This window comes from Hyla sarda, chromosome 4 (assembly GCF_029499605.1).
Source record: "Hyla sarda isolate aHylSar1 chromosome 4, aHylSar1.hap1, whole genome shotgun sequence".
Taxonomy (NCBI): Eukaryota; Metazoa; Chordata; class Amphibia; order Anura; family Hylidae; genus Hyla; species Hyla sarda.
This window is the reverse complement of record NC_079192.1, coordinates 95,197,027-95,216,113: the sequence shown is the minus strand read 5'-3', so window position 1 is coordinate 95,216,113 and position 19,087 is coordinate 95,197,027. Positions and strand designations below refer to the sequence as shown.

Here is a 19,087-nt window from a genome sequence, read left to right as displayed (position 1 = left end):
GATCAATGTTTGATCCTTAAAGGGCCTTAAAACAAGACTTGGGATTATTTGCCAAGCCAGTCTTTCCCTGAAGGGGCCGTAACCCATATGTAGGCATGTGTTTTTGGGATCTTGCCCCTAGTCAGTACCGAGCAGGGTGAAGCTGCCTCCAATAGGTGGAACTGTAGAGGAAGTTATTTACCTTACTGTAAAAGGGTCACTTTTCATATTTTTTCCCCAGGGAGCACGACTTGTAAGACTCCATAGGCCAGTGTGATTGATGGTCTCTTTAAAGAGACACATTACCACAATGGATACATTTTTGAAAGATGTACAATAGAAAATGATAAAACAGGTTTTGAATATACATTCATTGAACTAATTCTGATAAACTGCTGAGTCAAAACTACTAGTATTAGGAGGGGTTAATATTATAGGTAAGGAATACTTGGAATAGTCTGAGGACTTCTATGCATAGCTTGGTTTGAGACTGCTGGCTCGGTGCCTTCCATAACATTATTGTACAAGCCTGAAGTATGGGGGTAAGACAATACTAATGCAGGAGCAGCTCTCAGCGCTTACACATTCCCCCTGCAGCAAATGTGGTAGTGTGGTGAGCAACTCCAGGCAAAGGGCCAGATGTCTTTTCCACAGGACCCGAAGCAATAAGATCTATCCTGGACATTGCGGATATAAAACACTTATTTTCCCCCCTCAATTTTCCAAGCGATGTTCCAAGACATAGATCAAAATTCAGATCTGGGCATTAACCCGTAAATCCCGTAATCCTCTATTCTGAAAGTGGGCTAAGATACAAATAGGGTAAATAGTGTCATAAAAGGCCATTATTTATATAATAACTCAGTACCAAATATAATTAGGAAGAATTTAGAAGGTCACCATCTATAGCTCCCACAGGCATATTAGCGTTTCCAAGTCGATTTACAAAAAAGAAGATGTAAATTTAAAGTGAAGGTATAGACTCCGTGCATTAGATGTGGTATATGGGGCAGCTAATAAATCAAGGGGGAAATTCACAAGAAAATCTGTTATGAGCCAATAAAGTTTTCAAGGGGGAAAAGACAGGATCTGGGCAAGTAATACTGAAGATTAATTTTTGATATTAGTGGAAATTGCTTTGAGGTATTTAAGTTTGTAAACTTCATTATGTGTAACTAGGACTTGCCAAGGCTGAATGAATTCATATTATAAGCCTCATTGGTTTAGAATTGTATAAGCAGGTTTGTCCAGGTACTTATGATGCCAGGTGACACATTTGGCTGAAGAAGAGGACTTTTTATACTGAAAACAAAAAATCATTACTGATCTATTGTAAAAAAGGCCAAACTTCATAGTTCATTTAATATAACTAAGTTGTGGTTTTAGAGCCACAGGCTTCCGTGGATTAAGGCTACATGGCGGCTTTGTCCATGTGACAATGAGATTGCAACTGTTAAGATGTGAATGTGTTGATATCCAGTAGATCTGGATTTCTACCAACTGTAGAGTTGCAGGTTGTGTCAAATTATGGATTGCAGCATTACAACATTTATCATTGGTAGTGAATTAGTAATGCAGCACTGCAATCTTAGTGCATCATAGCTAAAGCCACTTTGTAGCCCTAACCAAAGTTACATTACATAAAAATGTCTACTTTGGGTTTTCAAAGCCTGAGTAGTTCCACCAAATGTTCCTTCAGTGTTGAAGAAGGTATGGTTAGGCAAAAATCCCCCAATTTCTTAACCTAATATCATTTGAAAGTTTTTTCAGCAGTGCAAACAAAACAACATAGTAAAGAAGAGCCAAAATGTTCTCGGCTACAATCTCTGATTTTAGCATTTGAGTGAGGGGTGGTTCAGTGGTCCCTGTCTGTTCTTATTGGGCTTCATAGTATAACCTGCCTGTTTTGAGGCATCTCATAACCTCGGACAACAGGTTCAAGGATTAAAAAAAATCTGATCACTTCTTTCAGTTTGTAATCTTATCTTTAAACTTTGTAAGGGTCTTCTTTTATGGGCAAACCTATGTCTTATATGAGCACCGATGCAGCGGTTTTGCATTTGTTTTATGAACCTTTCATGCGCCTTCAATATTTGCTTCACTTGCATCATTGTTTGCTGTACATCTCCTGTTAACACAGAAAGAGGTTTGGCCACCCATCAATGATATTATGGACCACATGAACCCAGTGATCAGCCAACAAATGAGCAAATGCTCATCCGTCAGCTGATCACTTTTACATGGAGCAACCATCAACCTGTTCGGCCAACAGTCACCCTGAGTAAAAGTTCTTAAAGAAAATGTATAGCCTAGATGTTCTTTTACTGATAAGAGGCAGATGGTAAAACATGTTATTCTTTTCTAATGTTTCTATTTTATGATCATTTTTTAAAATACATTTTTAGTAGAATATTATGGGGACAGCCATTTATCTGAGCTGTTAGGAACAGCATTTAGAGATATGCTATACAGCAAGCCCTATGAAATGAGGCAATAATAGACAGTAGCTGTCCCATTGACATAAATAGGAAAAGTTTCTGGGCATGCTCAGTAAACATTGGGCTGTGAACATCCTCTTTTGTCTTATCTATCTTCTGGTGTCACTGTCTATGATGATAGGACATTGCAGGGAAGTGATCTGTACAGAACAGAAAGTCTCAACTTAGTTTTAGGCTTAGTGGTCAAAATAAAAATTGCAGTATTTCAGCATTATTTTCAAATACAGATAATAAAATGGAAAAATTAAAGGAAAAAACCCCTACAATTCTTTAAAAATATGTTAAACATAAAAACTTAATTGAAAAATCTGATTTTTTTTATAGCATATTCTCTCTAACTGTGAATATGTTATATACCTATTTCTTAAATGACCAAATTCCTGATTGATTTCTTAAAGGAGTACTCCAGTATTGATAAACTTATTCCCTATCCTAAGGATAGGGGATGAGTTTCAGATCGCGGGGAGTCGACCGCTGGGACCTCCCGCAATCTCCCATATGGGGCCCTGGCAGTTCGTGGGAAGGGGGTGTGTCAACCACCGCAATAGAGCTGTATTGAGGGGGCATGTCTGGCCGGAGAGCTGGGGCCCCGTACGGGAGAATGCGGTGGGGTCCATACGGTCAAACTCCCCGCAATCTGAAACTTATCCACTATCCTCAGTATTTTCCAATACTGGACTACTCCTTTAATGTACTGTAAGTGTTACTGAACCACTTCTCACCATAAAGTATTGGGAACTTGTCCTTTATATGGAAACACCCCACAATACACCCATGAATGAATGTTTGGACTATTACCAAGATAAGCTGCGTGGTTCTTTAGCTCATCAGGAAACTCTTTAAGATAAGACTCTCTTCGCGGTATCACTTTTCCACCGCTGGTCTCTTTCAGCACAGCCCCATTCCAGTCATATGCACCAACAGCTCCAAGTAGGATCCCATCCTAAAGAAAAGGCCATGCAATGAATTTTTCACAGATAATAAATAACTTTGTGCAGAGAGGTCAAAACACTGGTCAACATCCACTCTACATGTATCAACATGGGCTAAAACATCATGTTTATATCAAGTGACCTATAGGCCATGTTCACACACGGTAAAATTGGGAATATTTTTAGCTGCAAAATGCCTGTAAAGCAGCATTTTTATGATCAAAAAAATTTAAAAAAATTTTAAGATTTTCAATGTGTTCCATTGCAGTCAATGGAAAATTATCCATTTTTCACACATAAGAATTATGTTTATTTCAACAGCTGCTAAATTACTAGAATACTCTTTATTTTGACTATGTTTGGGTAAAAACAGTAAATGTCATAAAATCGGACAATTTATATATATTTTTTTTACCAATTCCTATAAATCAGTTTATTTTACATAAATGAACATTTTCACATTCAACACATTAAAAAAACAGCTGAAAAATCAAGAAGGCTCCTCTGAAGTATCTCGCTGTTTAGATCCCAACAATCAGCAGTAATCTACGTGAGAACCTGGCAACAAGTGTTTTTAGTTCTCCTATAATGTCATAGGAAGGATAATAAAGTATTCCATGATGTGTACATTAAAATTTAATATAAGGGTGCATTCACACCACATTTTATGCCTTTTTGGTGATAGGGATCCGGCAGGAGAAACTCAAAACTGCCTACCAACATATCTCTGCCGGCCCCCATTTAATCCAATGACCTGAACACCAGAGTCACCAGTGGACTCTGTTTGGTAAATTTTCTGACCTCGTCAGACTTTTGCCTGGACTGAAAACCACAGAAGACCATGATTTTCCCTCCAGGCCAAAAGTAGCATATGGTCGGAAAAAGACCCTAAGGGAGTCACTAGGTGACTCTGTTCAGTTATTGGTTTGAATGGGGTCTGTCTTGCTTCTGGTACAGATATGTTGGCAGGGGGTTTTGAGCTTCTCCTGCTGGAGCACAAAACATGTTTCAAATACTCTCGAAGACATAGACATCCTAGGTTCTTCAGAGAAAGGCACTCTTTGAGGCTCCTATCCACTTTGGTGAATTGAAGAAGGCCCTAAATGAGGAACTCTATGTGATAAACACAGTTATGTCAATATTTAAAAAAATTTTTTGTAAACCAGAAACCCCTTTAATCATAATGAGGACCACCCCATGAGTGATGGCATTAATTATGCCATTTCACCCACATTAAAGGGGTACTCTGCCCCTAGAAATCCTTTGGATAGGGGATAAGATGTCTGTGAGCTCTCCTGCAGCACCCCCTGTCATCTGGTGCATGGAGTGAGCAGGGGCCGGAGGATCGTGACGTCATGGCTCCGCCACCTCGTGACATCACGCCTCACCCCTTAATGTAAGTCTATGAAAGGAGGTGTGGGGGCCGTCACACCCCCTCCCATAGACTTGCATTAAGGGGGCAGGGTGTGATGTCACGAGGGGGCGGGGTGTGAAGTCATGATTCTCTGGCACCTGCATCCCCAGTCATCAGGCAATATAATTGCTAATATGTAAATGTTGTCCTTTGCGCAATGGAGCTGGGACCCAGCATACCAAGTATCCCTGCCTCCTTCCCCTCTGCTCCCATATAACCACGCATTCACATGGGTGAAGGGGGTCCATGGGCGGGCATAAGGGAGCAGAGGGGACAGAGGCAGGGATTCTAGGTATTCTGGGTCCCACCTTCATTGCGCAAAGGACGACATTGACATATTAGCAATGGAGGCTAATACAATCTCTCTGGAACAGCAGCACTGATCTGGGTTAATTATACATCATTTTAATTCAGTTCACCTGCCCTATAATCCTGTGTTTTGGGTTTAGTTTGGGTGAATTGGCTTTCATTTTACCTTTAAGGTAAAATAAATATATATATAAATAATAAATAATAATAATAATAATAAATAAATACATATAAATAATAATAATATAATAATAATATATATAATATACATAATATAATATAATATATATATATATTATATATATCTATATATACATAATAAATAAAGAAATATAAAGATACATTATGCTGTTTGTTGGATCATCAGAAAAATAAGAGTCATGTGATCAAGAAATATTAGGCTGATATACAGTGGAAGCACATGTCACGATGCCGGCTGGCAGGTAGTGGATCCTCTGTGCCAGAGAGGGATAGCGAGGACCGTGCTAGTGGACCGGTTCTAAGACACTACTGGTTTTCACCAGAGCCCGCCGCAAAGCGGGATGGTCTTGCTGCGGCGGTAGTGACCAGGTCGTATCCACTAGCAACGGCTCACCTCTCTGGCTGCTGAAGATACTGAAGATAGGCGAGGTACAAGGGAGTAGGCAGAAGCAAGGTCGGACGTAGCAGAAGGTCGAGGCAGGCAGCAAGGATCGTAGTCAGGGGCAACGGCAGGAGGTCAGGAACACGGGCTAGGAACAGACAAGGGAACGCTTTCACTAGGCACTAAGGCAACAAGATCCGGCGAGGGAGTGCAGGGGAAGTGAGGTATAAGTAGGGAGTGCACAGGTGAGAATACTGATTAGGCCTGCTGCGCCAATCAGTGGCGCAGCGGCCCTTTAAATGGCAGAGACCCGGCGCGCGCGCGCCCTAAGGAGCGGGGCCGCGCGCGCCGGGACAACACAGACGGGGAACGGGTCAGGTACGGGAGCCGAGATGTGCATCGCGAGCGGGCGCGTCCCGCATCGCGAATCGCATCCCGGCTGGGGGCGGTACCGCAGCGCACCCGGTCAGTGGATCTGACCGGGGCGCTGCAGCAACGAGGATGAGGCGAGCGCTCCGGGGAGGAACGGGGACCCGGAGCGCTCGGCGTAACAGTACCCCCCCCCTTGGGTCTCCCCCTCTTCTTGGGGCCAAAGAACCAGAAGAAAAAAAAGTCAATTTTTCCGTGATGAGGTCCGATGCACATTAGGAGGGGTTCTGTGCGGAAACGCATGAGACAGTCCAATCTTTTATTGTTAATACAATAGATGTAGAGGGGTCTGGCGAGACTGGTCACAGGGACGTAGAACCTGTTGATAAGAGAGGCCAAAAAAAATTTTCCTGCAGATCCGGAATCCAAGGAGACCAAAGTAGAGAAGGAGAAGGTAGAGGCAGATATCCGCACAGGCACAGTAAGGCGTGGAGAAGCAGAGTTGACATCAAGAACTGTGTCATCTTTGTGCGGAGTCAGCGTACGTCTTTCCAGGCGGGGAGGACGGATAGGACAATCCTTCAGGAAGTGTTCGGTACCGGCATAGTACAGGCAAAGATTCTCCATGCGGCGTCGTGTCCTCTCTAGAGGTGTCAAGCGAGACCGGTCAACTTGCATAGCCTCCGCGGCGGGAAGCACAGGAACGGATTGCAGAGGACCAGAGGAGAGAGGAGCCGGGGAGAAAAAACGCTTCGTGCGAACAAAGTCCATATCCAGGCGGAGCTCCAGACGCCATCCGGAAGAACGCATGTCAATGCGAGTGGCAAGATGAATGAGTTCATGTAGGTCAGCAGGAGTCTCTCGTGCGGCCAGAACATCTTTAATGTTGCTGGATAGGCCTTTTTTAAAGGTCGCGCAGAGAACCTCACTATTCCAGGACAACTCGTAAGCAAGAGCACGGAACTGAATGGCGTACTCGCCAACGGAAGAAACACCCTGTTCCAGGTTCAGCAGGGCAATCTCGGCAGAAGAAGCTCGGGCAGGCTCCTCGAAGACACCACGGACCTCAGCGAAGAAGGACTGGACTGTGGCTGTGGCAGAATCATTGCGGTCCCCATCAAACTTGTCCGGCAGGGACAAGCAGGGGTTAAGAACGGCCGGTTGCTGCGGAGGAGTTGCAGGAGCTGGCGGAGGAGATGGTTGTTGCAGCTGTAGCTGTGACTGAAGTTGCTGTATCTGCGGCAGCAGCTGCTGTGACTGAAGTTGCTGTATCTGCGGCAGCAGCTGCTGTAACTGTGACTGAAGACGCTGTGTCTCGGAGATCAAGTATGCCAGCTGTTGATCTCGTTGGGCGATCTTTACGCCAAATTTGTCCGGCAGGGACAAGCAGGGGTTAGGAAGGACCGGTTGCTGCGGAGGAGTTGCAGGAGCCGGCGGAGGAGATGGTAGTTGCAGCTGTAGCTGTTGCTGTATCTGCGGCTGCAGCTGCTGTATCTGTGACTGAATACGCAGTGCCTCGGAGGTCAAGTATGCCAGCTGTTGATCTCGTTGCGCTATCTGTTGCGACTGCTGGGCGATCTGACGAGCTTGCTGGGCGACCAGCGTAGGGAGGTCAGCGACAACTGGCAGAGGAACTTCAGCGGGATCCATGGCCGGATCTACTGTCACGATGCCGGCTGGCAGGTAGTGGATCCTCTGTGCCAGAGAGGGATAGCGAGGACCGTGCTAGTGGACCGGTTCTAAGACACTACTGGTTTTCACCAGAGCCCGCCGCAAAGCGGGATGGTCTTGCTGCGGCGGTAGTGACCAGGTCGTATCCACTAGCAACGGCTCACCTCTCTGGCTGCTGAAGATACTGAAGATAGGCGAGGTACAAGGGAGTAGGCAGAAGCAAGGTCGGACGTAGCAGAAGGTCGAGGCAGGCAGCAAGGATCGTAGTCAGGGGCAACGGCAGGAGGTCAGGAACACGGGCTAGGAACAGACAAGGGAACGCTTTCACTAGGCACTAAGGCAACAAGATCCGGCGAGGGAGTGCAGGGGAAGTGAGGTATAAGTAGGGAGTGCACAGGTGAGAATACTGATTAGGCCTGCTGCGCCAATCAGTGGCGCAGCGGCCCTTTAAATGGCAGAGACCCGGCGCGCGCGCGCCCTAAGGAGCGGGGCCGCGCGCGCCGGGACAACACAGACGGGGAACGGGTCAGGTACGGGAGCCGAGATGTGCATCGCGAGCGGGCGCGTCCCGCATCGCGAATCGCATCCCGGCTGGGGGCGGTACCGCAGCGCACCCGGTCAGTGGATCTGACCGGGGCGCTGCAGCAACGAGGATGAGGCGAGCGCTCCGGGGAGGAACGGGGACCCGGAGCGCTCGGCGTAACAGCACATTTTACCATCTAAAAAGTATAGGATCATTTTCCTTTTATACTATGTTGTTCCTTACATATAATGTATACAACAGAGTGGTTCCCAAACCACAAACAAGCACAGAAAGTTAGGGAGTTCCTACGGAATTAAGGAACATTTAATCCATCCACTTTATAAAATGGATGTATCAGGTTGAATGTCTTTTTTTTAATGACCACTGTTGCCTAAAAGATTTGTGGCTTGCAGACTTGGACCTGACATTCGGGTTATTATGGAGTCAATTTGTGAGGCCCAGCCTGAGTAAAGGGCTGACGGTGCGGAGGTCAAGTTAGTGTTGTCTACCTCATAAATAATTATACTTTTCTCTAAATTTTGTTTTCAGTATAAAGAAGGCCTTTGGGTTAGCATATAAAGTACTATATGGACAAGGTACTCATCAATGAAGAAGCAACACTTTACGGGGTGAAGTGAAATTGTTAATTTATTGAATCATTTTAATGTTTAGGTCCTCTTGCTTTGCCTGCTGCTCACCTAGCTATTGCCTGCTGTTTTGCAAGTAATCTCTAAAGGAGTAGTAAAATATCTAAAAACTTATCCCCTCTCTGCAGGAGAAAGTGTGAGACTGCGGATGGTCTGATCACTGTGCGCCCTGGCTCTATGCATAACTGGAGTGTGTCGACCATGGCACGAAATTGTGGCCAACATGCTATTCATCTCTATGGCAGACCTGGAGATACCCAATGCTGTATCTCAGGCTCTCCCATAGAGATACATAGTCGGACCCCCGCCATCTTATGCCAACTGATGCCTTATCCTGCCAATAGGGGATAAGTTTTAGATACTGGATGTCTTCTTTCATGGAGTATTACAGTTTGAGGAATTAAGGGGTACATAAAATTTCATAACTTTCATTAACTCTTGCGTGAGAATGGGAGCAAGCAGCTATTTCACATTTTTTTACTTTTTAAATGTACTGCTGTTTACCGCTTAGCAAAAACACTGCATTACCTGTTTATAAATTTTTTTTTTTTTTTTTTGTGTGGAGTTGTGTGAAGACTCAATTGTTTGCAGGACAAGCTATAGTTTTTATTGGTACCATTTTAGGTATATATGTCTTTTGGATTATGTCATATTCTGCTTAACTGTAGCAGGGTAAACAAAAAAAAAAAAGCTATCCTTTTTTACGGTGTTCCCCATTTTTGTGTTTTCCCTTGTTGTTTTTTTTTTTTTTTACATTTGTCATAGAAACCTAGTAGTACACAGAGGATGTCCCCTTCCTTTGCCTAAACATCAAGATGGCGCAATTGCTATTAATCTTTATACTCCCCTTTTCTATATGTGATGATGACCCTGTCTATGTCCAACTTACTTCAACCACATGTGATGAGAACCCCGCCTGGGACATTTCAAGCCCAAATGACGTTTCATTCTTATTGGTTCCTGCAAATAAAATAAAGTCATGTCTTGTTTAACTGGGAAGTTTCTGTAAATTCATGTAAAAACAGCAGCTTAGACTATAAAAACAAATAAAGATATATGATTTATATATATATATATATATATATATATAGAGAGAGAGAGCAAAATCATCGGTAGTTGCAGTATCTTGTAATACCTTTTTTATTGGACTAACAAGATTTTGTAGAGACAAGCTTTCGGGATTCCTCCCTTTATCAAGTCATAAGCATTTCTGAGCTCACAAGGAGAAAACACACGTTCTATCTCACAAAATATGCAGGGGTTAAAACAACATATGTGGAGAATGGAGATTAAGTTGGGCCATAAATTGTATAGCTATAGGACGATAGACTACAGATAAGGATGTGTGTGTGTGTGGGGGGGGGGGGGTGGTTGGAGAGCAGAGGTGAGAATGGTGGTTACGCTGGACAGAGGAGAAAGGACAATTTTACTACAGAACCATAGACTGAAGATAAGACTTAGACAGGGGAGGGGAGCATGGGTGTAATGGTGTAAGAAAAGCAGGGAGAGGGAAGACAGTTTAGCAAAGGTTATATTATCTTCAGTCTATGGTTCTGTAGTAAAATTGTCCTTTCTCCTCTGTCCAGCGTAACCACCATTCTCACCTCTGCTCTCCAGCCCCCCCCCCATCCTTATCTGTATCTATCATCCTATAGCTATACAATTTAATGTCCATTCTCCACATATGTTGTTTTAACCCCTGCATATTTTGTGAGATAGAACGTGTGTTTTTCCCTTGTGAGCTCAGAAATGCTTATGACTTGATAAAGGGAGGAATCCCGAAAGCTTGTCTCTACAAAATCTTGTTAGTCCAATAAAAAAGGTATTACAAGATACTGCAACTACCGATGATTTTGCTTTTTGCATCACTGGACTAATACGGTTACTCCTAAATACTCATATATATATATATATATATATATATATATATATATATATATATAATTTAGTTAAAACCAAATATTAAAATATCAGTTTAAAATACAGTACAAAATGTGAACAAAAGTAAAAAAAAATCTAACCCAATGGTCCTTACTTGACTCCAGTAACTCCAGCTTAAGAATACACACAACTATCACATCATCTTGGCTCTTTTCCTTGGCAGGGCATTCTTCAGCACCCACTTCCTACATTCCAACCACTCCACATGCAGAACAATCCTCTTCATCTCACAGATATTAATCTACACAAAGCTCCATGGAACAAATAGCTGGAGGTCTACATCAAACTAAGGGAATCTCTTCCGTCCACATCCTCTGAACTCTCCTACCATGTCCTAAGCTTTAGCTATAGATGCCCCATTATTCTAAATAAGGCAGAGGCCTTAATTTAAGTGCATTATTGATACCACTGCATACATCTTGGGTAGATGTCTATAGTTAGTTAAAGATCCAGGACCTGTCGGATCTTTAAAATATAATTCTAGTGGTTCATCATGGCTGATTTAATGGTATAAATCTAGATACAACTATTGGGTTTACTGCATAAGAATGTAATTATGAAATATACACTGATCAGTCATAACATTAAAATCACTGACAGGTAAAGTGGCTAACACCCTCTTGCTACAATGACACCAGTCAATGGGTGGGATATGTATAGCAGCAAGTGAACAGCCTGGTCTTGAAGTTATTGAAAATGTAAGTGTAAGTAGCTGAGCGATCTAAATTGTTAGAATAGATGACTTGGTCAAAGCCTTTCTAAAATGGCAGGTCTTGTAGTGTGCTCCTGGTACACAGATATAACAAAAATGTGCAAGGAAGGACCATAGTTTCATAGTGTCATCTTGTTAAGTTTGCTGAACTTTCAAAATTTTTTCGAAAAGTTTCACAGTGGACAGGTTCTCGATGAATCGGCAATGAAATAAGCCTTAAAACACATGCATAACATTGCCAAAGAGCTCTTAAAGGGGTATTCCAGGAAAAAAAATATTTTTTATATCAACTGGCTCCAGAAAGTTAAACAGACTTGTAAATTACTTCTATTAAAAAAAATCTTAATCCTTCCAATAATTATCAGCTGATGAAGTTGAGTTGTTGTTTTCTGTCTGGCAACAGTGCTCTCTGCTGACATCTCTGCGTGTCTCGGGGACTGCACAGAGTAGAAGAGGTTTGCTATGGGGATTTGCTTCTAAACTGGGCAGTTCCCGAGACACGTGTCATCAGAGAGCACTTAGAAAAGAACAACTCAACTTCATCAGCTCATAAGTACTGAAATGATTAAGATTTTTTAATAGAAGTAATTTACAAATCTGTTTAGCTTTTTGGAGCCAGTAGATATATATATAAAAAAGTTTTTTTCCTGGATAACCCCTTTAAGGTCTGTATAACACTGCTAGGGTAACCTGGGAATGTATTCAAGTAGGTTTAAAGTGGTTTTAAGGCTAAGGGCTAAGTTAATGTCAAAGTTACGGTGACATGTGGCAACCCATGGTAACTAACAGCTTTTTTAAGAACACACTGCACTAGCAGATTTTGTATGCTTTTTTAAACTAAAATAAAGCTGCATTAAATATTCCTGTTTCTGGTAGCTGCCTGCCGGTGTTAAAATGCACATGGACGTATTAGAAGATGCAGTGGCTTTTTTTCTCAAGCCTATAGTTGCTGCAGCATGACCGTCACCTACTCCTGAGCTGATCAGACCAACAAGCCTGCAGACATCATCATCATTAACCTCATCATTCTCACTACTTCTCTCTGCATGACCTTATGATGTATGATCATGGGCTCCTTGTATACCCCAGTATATCCACCATGCCTACCACAAACTGTGCTACTAGTGCTATGCTCGGCCACTTCTTACACCTCCTCTGCAACACACTCCAAAGGCTGACTGTCCTTCCACAACTCCTCCTCATGGTTAATGCTATCCTTCTGGTTGGCACTAGTGGGACAGAGATGATGAAACATTTCCACCGCACCATGTAACTGAAGAAGATAAGGAATCCACTGACACCTGACATAATGGCATATCATCATACTTTTTTTTATCCTCCTGAGAAAACCTTGAACGAGTCAACCAGTTTACAAGGACTGTACTCTCTTTCCAAACCACAAAACACATGGAAGACAGTAAGAACTTTTGTTTGCTAATGCTGCTGCCACTATTACCACCAGATATCTGGCTGCTGCTGCTACCTGTACTGGTGCTGGTACTGCCACCAACATTCTTATTGGTAGAGGACATGGCAGGGGTGCTCTGTCCTCTACCACATTGTCCAACAATTCCTTTATCTGGCAAAGTTTGAAAGTTCTGCGAGCCAAATTTACCCTATAGTTCTGAACAAGACCAGGTTCACCAAGCTTCGCTCACTCATCTCTAGTACCTTGCACTCGAGGCATGAAGTCTAGCCCTTATTTCTGATGGTGAAAATTATCAGATCACACATCGCATCACAGTTTGCTACATATGTAGTCATTCAGTAGAAAATATTAGGCAGGTGGTTGTGACATAACTGGTCAGTGTATGTAACAGTGAAGTTTATACCTCCTTCTAGATTGAATATCCTTTCACCAAGTGCATCCACAATGTCCTTCAAGGCAGCTTCATCTGTCACATTAAAGAAATGCTTGTCATCAGGATCACTGGCAATGTACTTGATCTCATTGAGAAAGGCTTCAGGATTAATCTTTCTTCTGTTATAATATCCCAAAACCTGAGGATAAAAGAAAGCATAATATATTCTGCTGTATTGGTATTGCAGCTTAGTCCTATTAAGATACATAGGGGGAGATTTATCAAAACCTGTGCAGAGGAAAAGTTGCCCAGTTGCCCATAGCAACCAATGAGATTGCGTCTTTCATTTTTAACAAGGCCTCTGCAAAAAGAAAGAAGCGATCTGATTGGTTGCTATGGGAAACTGGGAACTTTTCCTCTGCCCAGGTTTTGATAAATCTACCCTTAACTGCAATATGAGAGACAGCGCATGAAAAAGTGTAGTGCTGGCTATATGAGTAGGAAGCTACTTACTGCTACTGCATAACGTGTTATATTGTCTCTTTCACTTCTTTCTATCACTCTCTTGAGGTCCGGGCTGTCATGGGACTCTCCATCTGTAATAACTATCATCACCTTCTTGGCTCCCTTTCGTCCACCATGCTGAAATGCTTCAGTACTATGTAAGATAATAAGTATTAATGCATATTCACCTAATTTCTCGTACAAGCATAGACTTTCAGAGATGAAATGCATACTATTCAAGGGTCAAGTCCTGGGAAAAAAGTGTGGGAACTCACCCAAGATTTCCACTTAAAGGGGAACTAGACATCTTATACCGTATCCAAAGGATAGGGGATAAGATGTCTGATCCCGGGGGTCCCGCTGCTGAAGACCCCCACGTTCTCCCTGCTGCACCCGGCGTTCGTTTAGAGCATTGAGTGCAGCACCGGAGGATCGTGATATCACAGCCCCTCAATGCAAGTCTATGGGAGGGGGCGTGACGGCCGTCACGCCCCCTCCCATAGACTTGTATTGAGAGGGCATTACTGGGACGTCACGAGCCTATGCCCCGTCTCACCAGTCATCCGGCATGGAGCGAAGCTGCACCGGATGTCTGGGGTGCCGCAGCCGAGATCACAGGGGTCCCCAGCAGTGGGACCCCCGGGATCAGACGTCTTATCCCCTATACTTTGGATAGGGAATAAGATGTCTAGGGGCGGAGTACCCCTTTAAGGGCGTGTCCTGCAGGACTCCTACTAATGGGAACTGCGTTCCTGCTGTGGAAAAAGTGCAGGAACTCCGTTTCCATGAGTTCCTGCAGGACTTGAGCCCTGATACTATTTATACTATTTCACTATATACACAAGCTCACGTCTCCTCACCAGGCTTTCTCAATCCCCAGTGCAGTACGGGTCTCTTCTCCTCCCCTTTGCTCAATACGTTTTGCTGCCTCCACCACCTCAGTCACTGAGCGAAAGTCCTTTAAGTAAAATTCATGAACTACCTTCTCCCCATACTGCAGCACTCCAACCTGTCACAAGTACAAGGGGTTGTTAGGTTAAATGTAGTTTTAATGGAGGGTAGAGGTTCCTCGTATCATTTCTACCTGTATCTGCCCAGGAGCAATGTAAAATTTCTGCAGGATGCTGATGAGGAAGCTTTGCACTTCTTCCCATGGGTAGATGCTGTTGGAACCATCCAGAACAATGACAATATCCATGAAAGTTGGACATCCTGAAAAAAATAAATAAATAAATAAAAGTAAGTTTTGTAAGTTCTCAGCATCTACAAACATTTTAGCACTTTTGTCAAATAACTGGAAAAACATATTGGGGCAGATAATACTGTATGATTGTCACGATTCGGCTTACAGGTAGTGGATCCTCTGTGTCAGCGAGGGATTGGCGTGGACCGTGCTGGTGGACCGGTTCTAAGAGGCTACTGGTGTTCACCAGAGCCCGCCGCAAAGCGGGATGGTCTTGCTGCGGCAGTAGCAACCGGGTCGTATCCACTAGCAACGGCTCAACCTCGCTGACTGCTGAGAAGGCGTGGGACAGAAGGACTAGGCAGAGGCAAGGTCAGACGTAGCAGAAGGTCGGGGCAGGCGGCAAGGTTCGTAGTCAAGATGGATAGCAGGAGTTCAGGTGACACAGGCTTTGGACAACACTAAACGCTTTCACTGGCACAAGGCAACAAGATCCGGCAAGGTAACACAGGCTTTGGACAACACTAAACGCTTTCACTGGCACAAGGCAACAAGATCCGGCAAGGGAGTGCAGGGGAAGTGATGTGATATAGCCAGGGAGCAGGTGGAAGCCAATTAAGCTAATTGGGCCAGGCACCAATCATTGGTGCACTGGCCCTTTAAGTCTCAGAGAGCTGGCGCGCGCGCGCCCTAGAGAGCGGAGCCACGCGCGCCAGCACATGACAGCAGGGGACCGGGACGGGTAAGTGACTTGGGATGCGATTCGCGAGCGGGCGCGTCCCGCTGTGCGAATCGCATCCCCGACGGCCATATCAGTGCAGCGCTCCCGGTCAGCGGGACCGACCGGGGCGCTGCAGGGAGAGAGACGCCGTGAGCGCTCCGGGGAGGAGCAGGGACCCGGAGCGCTCGGCGTAACAATGATACATAGTGTAAACGTAGACTAGCCAATCTAAAGATGCTCCTGATATATTGTCTAATACTGTTTAATGACTTTGGCGCATCTTTAGACAGTCTAGTGTAAGTTTAGGCCACCTATTAGTGTGGTGAGCTGGGTGAGGCAATGATAATGCAGGGTCTGGTGGTATTAACCCTTAGTTTGTCGTGATGCCAGGGTGCGGTTTGCTTAGTATAGAAGGCTCTGCTGCCAACCGGACCAAAAGCGGAGAACTCTGGGTACATCACATGACATTACCACATGACCCATGTCTGTACAACCATTATAATATATCACGTGCCCTAGGTAGGTCCTATACATTTTTACACTATACAGAAATACATTTATATGCTGCGACCAAGGGGCAAGCCCTGCAGGAGAGCCCTGTGGAATGGAGGGACTGTAACTGAGGGGACTTTAGACAGGGACAGGACAAGGTCCTGTACCGGGACACCACATTAGCTTATCAGTTTTTGCTGCAATTTTTGTAGGCAAACCATATACCTTTTCCGCTACACCATGTCCCTTTATCAAGCGAAAATGGTCTAAAACACCATTAGAGATGAGGCAGATGACTATTGATGATCAGTGTGGGGGGCACGATAGCATCAGAGGTGCAAAGCCCCTGGTGCAGTTAAGAGTCAATTAGCATATTGTAGATTGTGCTTTATCTCAGCAATGGCTGATTGAATTGGGGTAAGAAATAGATCGCTTTACTCAGGATTACCCAAACTAACTACCTTTATATTCAGTTAGTGGGGTTGATCCATACGTAAGATTCCCTTTAAAAATCCTGGGCTATCTTGTAGCCCCAGACTTGCTCAGAGATGACCCGATTAGGAGATGTATGTCCGGAATTCCCATGCAAGTCTATGTCTATCTCCCAATGGCAACATCTCAGGGCAAGTCTTCACCTATGAGATGACCCAGGGGATTTAAACATATCTTACTGCTGGACATCATGACAGGTACTCTATAAAAGAAACCTGTCATACTGAACATGCATTATAATCCTGGATAACTGTCTGTTTATTTTCTATAAATCTCTGCTTATTCTGGGCTGTAAGTAGTAAAGCGTTCATCAGTGATCTGATACTATCTGTGTAAAAGCACCATATTACATTGACTAAACCCTTCTTTTTTTTTTTTTAGGTAAAAATAATCAGATGGAGGATAATCCTTATCCAGTTATATGGACATCGCAGATTACAAAACATATTGAGAGAGTTTCATCTTACTTTGAAGAGCAGGAGCCACAATCCTGGAGAAACGGAAATTGGCATTGACCCTGGAGCACATCCCTGTGGTATAATAGGAGCTTCCACATTCATGAGACCAGAGTGGGCTACAAGCCTGCAACATCAAATATACCAACAATTTCATCATCCATGCTAAAATATTGTATATATAAATATATATATATATATATATATATATATATATATATATATGTATATGTCTTCTTTAATGGACAATACCCCCCTCCCCCTATACAAGAGCTATTGAGTGCAGAGCCAAGACAAAAGATGTTGCAGACCAGCCTGCCATATTGAAAGCATGGTAGTGGGAAGGGGCGGGTAACATCAATAAATCATAAACATGGTAGAAAGACCCAGACACGGCATGCAGTAATGCAGAATTATATAAGTCTGGAATATAGCTAAAAGCATTAGTAGAGAGCAGACACAATATATAACATAACAGGACATTACCACAAAGCTATTATCTTTAGGATTTGTGACTAGGCTCATTCCCAAGCGCATGTTGTCCTTTCGCTCCGAGACGTTGGACAGCGTCACCCTGCCTGAGAGACCTCCAGTTACCACAGACACAGACTTCTGAGACCTCCACAGAGACCTGAGAAACCTCTGAGTTACCACAGAGATCTTAGAGACAATCAAACTACCACATAGACCGCATTCTTAGTGTATACTTCTGAGAAGGAAAACATTCGGTGTGCCGGTGGATTATGTGAATAAGAATGCATTTCATATTTAGTGGTGCTCCAGATGCCCCATACATGTGCATGAGGATTAAGTGAGGTGCCAGTGAAACAAATCTAGTTCAGAGGAATAGGGAAAGTGGGGAAATATGTCACATTCACCGTCTTAGCTCTACTAAAGCATATGGACGTCTTTACAAACAACTTTTTTGTTGCTTCAATACATTCAATGTTAGGGCCACACAGCAACTTTGGTGGTGCAACATCACGTAGTATACAGTGAATCCTCTCCAAAACACCACCTCTTCGAGAAGACCACCCCTTACTCAGACCAGAGGATTTTCATTTTATCATTTATTATGCGTTCCTTTTTGTGACAGTCGCGGCATTCACAATCATTACTTAGTGCAATAGGACCTTGCATTCTGGGTGTCACACAACTAAAGTCAACATGTATCCTTATTAGTCTAAAATGAAAAGTGATAGAACACTGCAAATGTTTCCTACCATTTTGTGTCTACAGCTTCTATGCAGACCAATGTGTCTCCATGGTAACAGATCACAAACAGAATTTGTGTCATCTGATCCCACCGGCTGTCCGGGCATGCTGTGAGTTGTAGTTGTGCAACAGCTGGGGGCTCCGTGCTTGGGAAACACTGACACAGACAGTGATTTACAGCTCCCAGCAGATCTTTCTTACTTTTATATGTAGGGATTTTCTTTATCTGTATTAGTTATCTACTTATTTTTCTTTAATTCTCACTTTTTCCTATTTTTTTGGGATGCCATTTTGGTGCCTTTAGAACCAATTACCAGGTTTCCATAGAGTTCTGGTCTCAACATACAATGGTTTCAACATACAATGGTCGTCCTGGAACCAATTAATATTGTAACTTGAGGGACCACTGCATATGATGATATGTCACTTACCGATTCCAAGCTTGCTGCAGTCAGAGGATGTATCATTGGTGACTGAACATCTGTAGATGTCCCCTGTTCTCTGACCTCCATTGTGATCAAAGGGGGCACCAACCACCAGCCTGTAAGACATAACAAAAGGAAAAAATGCCAGTTTGTGATTTTGTAAAATTAGACATTTATTAAAGGGGTATTCCAGGCCAATACTTTTTTTTATATATCAACT

General features: G+C 43.5%; 1 protein-coding gene across 3 annotated transcripts in view; it reads right to left on the bottom strand.

Moving 5' to 3' along the window:
- ITGA11 (integrin subunit alpha 11) overlaps window positions 1-19,087 on the bottom strand; it is a 151,591-nt gene that overhangs the window by 64,274 nt on the left and 68,230 nt on the right. The window contains exons 3-11 of one of the 3 annotated variants that reach the window (XM_056571623.1): window positions 18,874-18,983; window positions 17,714-17,805; window positions 17,240-17,354; window positions 14,969-15,096; window positions 14,745-14,893; window positions 13,894-14,038; window positions 13,411-13,579; window positions 9,815-9,885; window positions 3,276-3,420 (exon numbers count right to left, since the gene is read on the bottom strand). In XM_056571623.1, coding sequence (XP_056427598.1) covers window positions 3,276-3,420; window positions 9,815-9,885; window positions 13,411-13,579; window positions 13,894-14,038; window positions 14,745-14,893; window positions 14,969-15,096; window positions 17,240-17,354; window positions 17,714-17,805; window positions 18,874-18,983 — 1,124 coding nt within the window. Of the gene's footprint in view, window positions 1-3,275; window positions 3,421-9,814; window positions 9,886-13,410; window positions 13,580-13,893; window positions 14,039-14,744; window positions 14,894-14,968; window positions 15,097-17,239; window positions 17,355-17,713; window positions 17,806-18,450; window positions 18,460-18,873; window positions 18,984-19,087 lie in introns of those variants that run through there. The other 2 variants (XM_056571620.1, XM_056571622.1) reach the window with 2 other exon arrangements.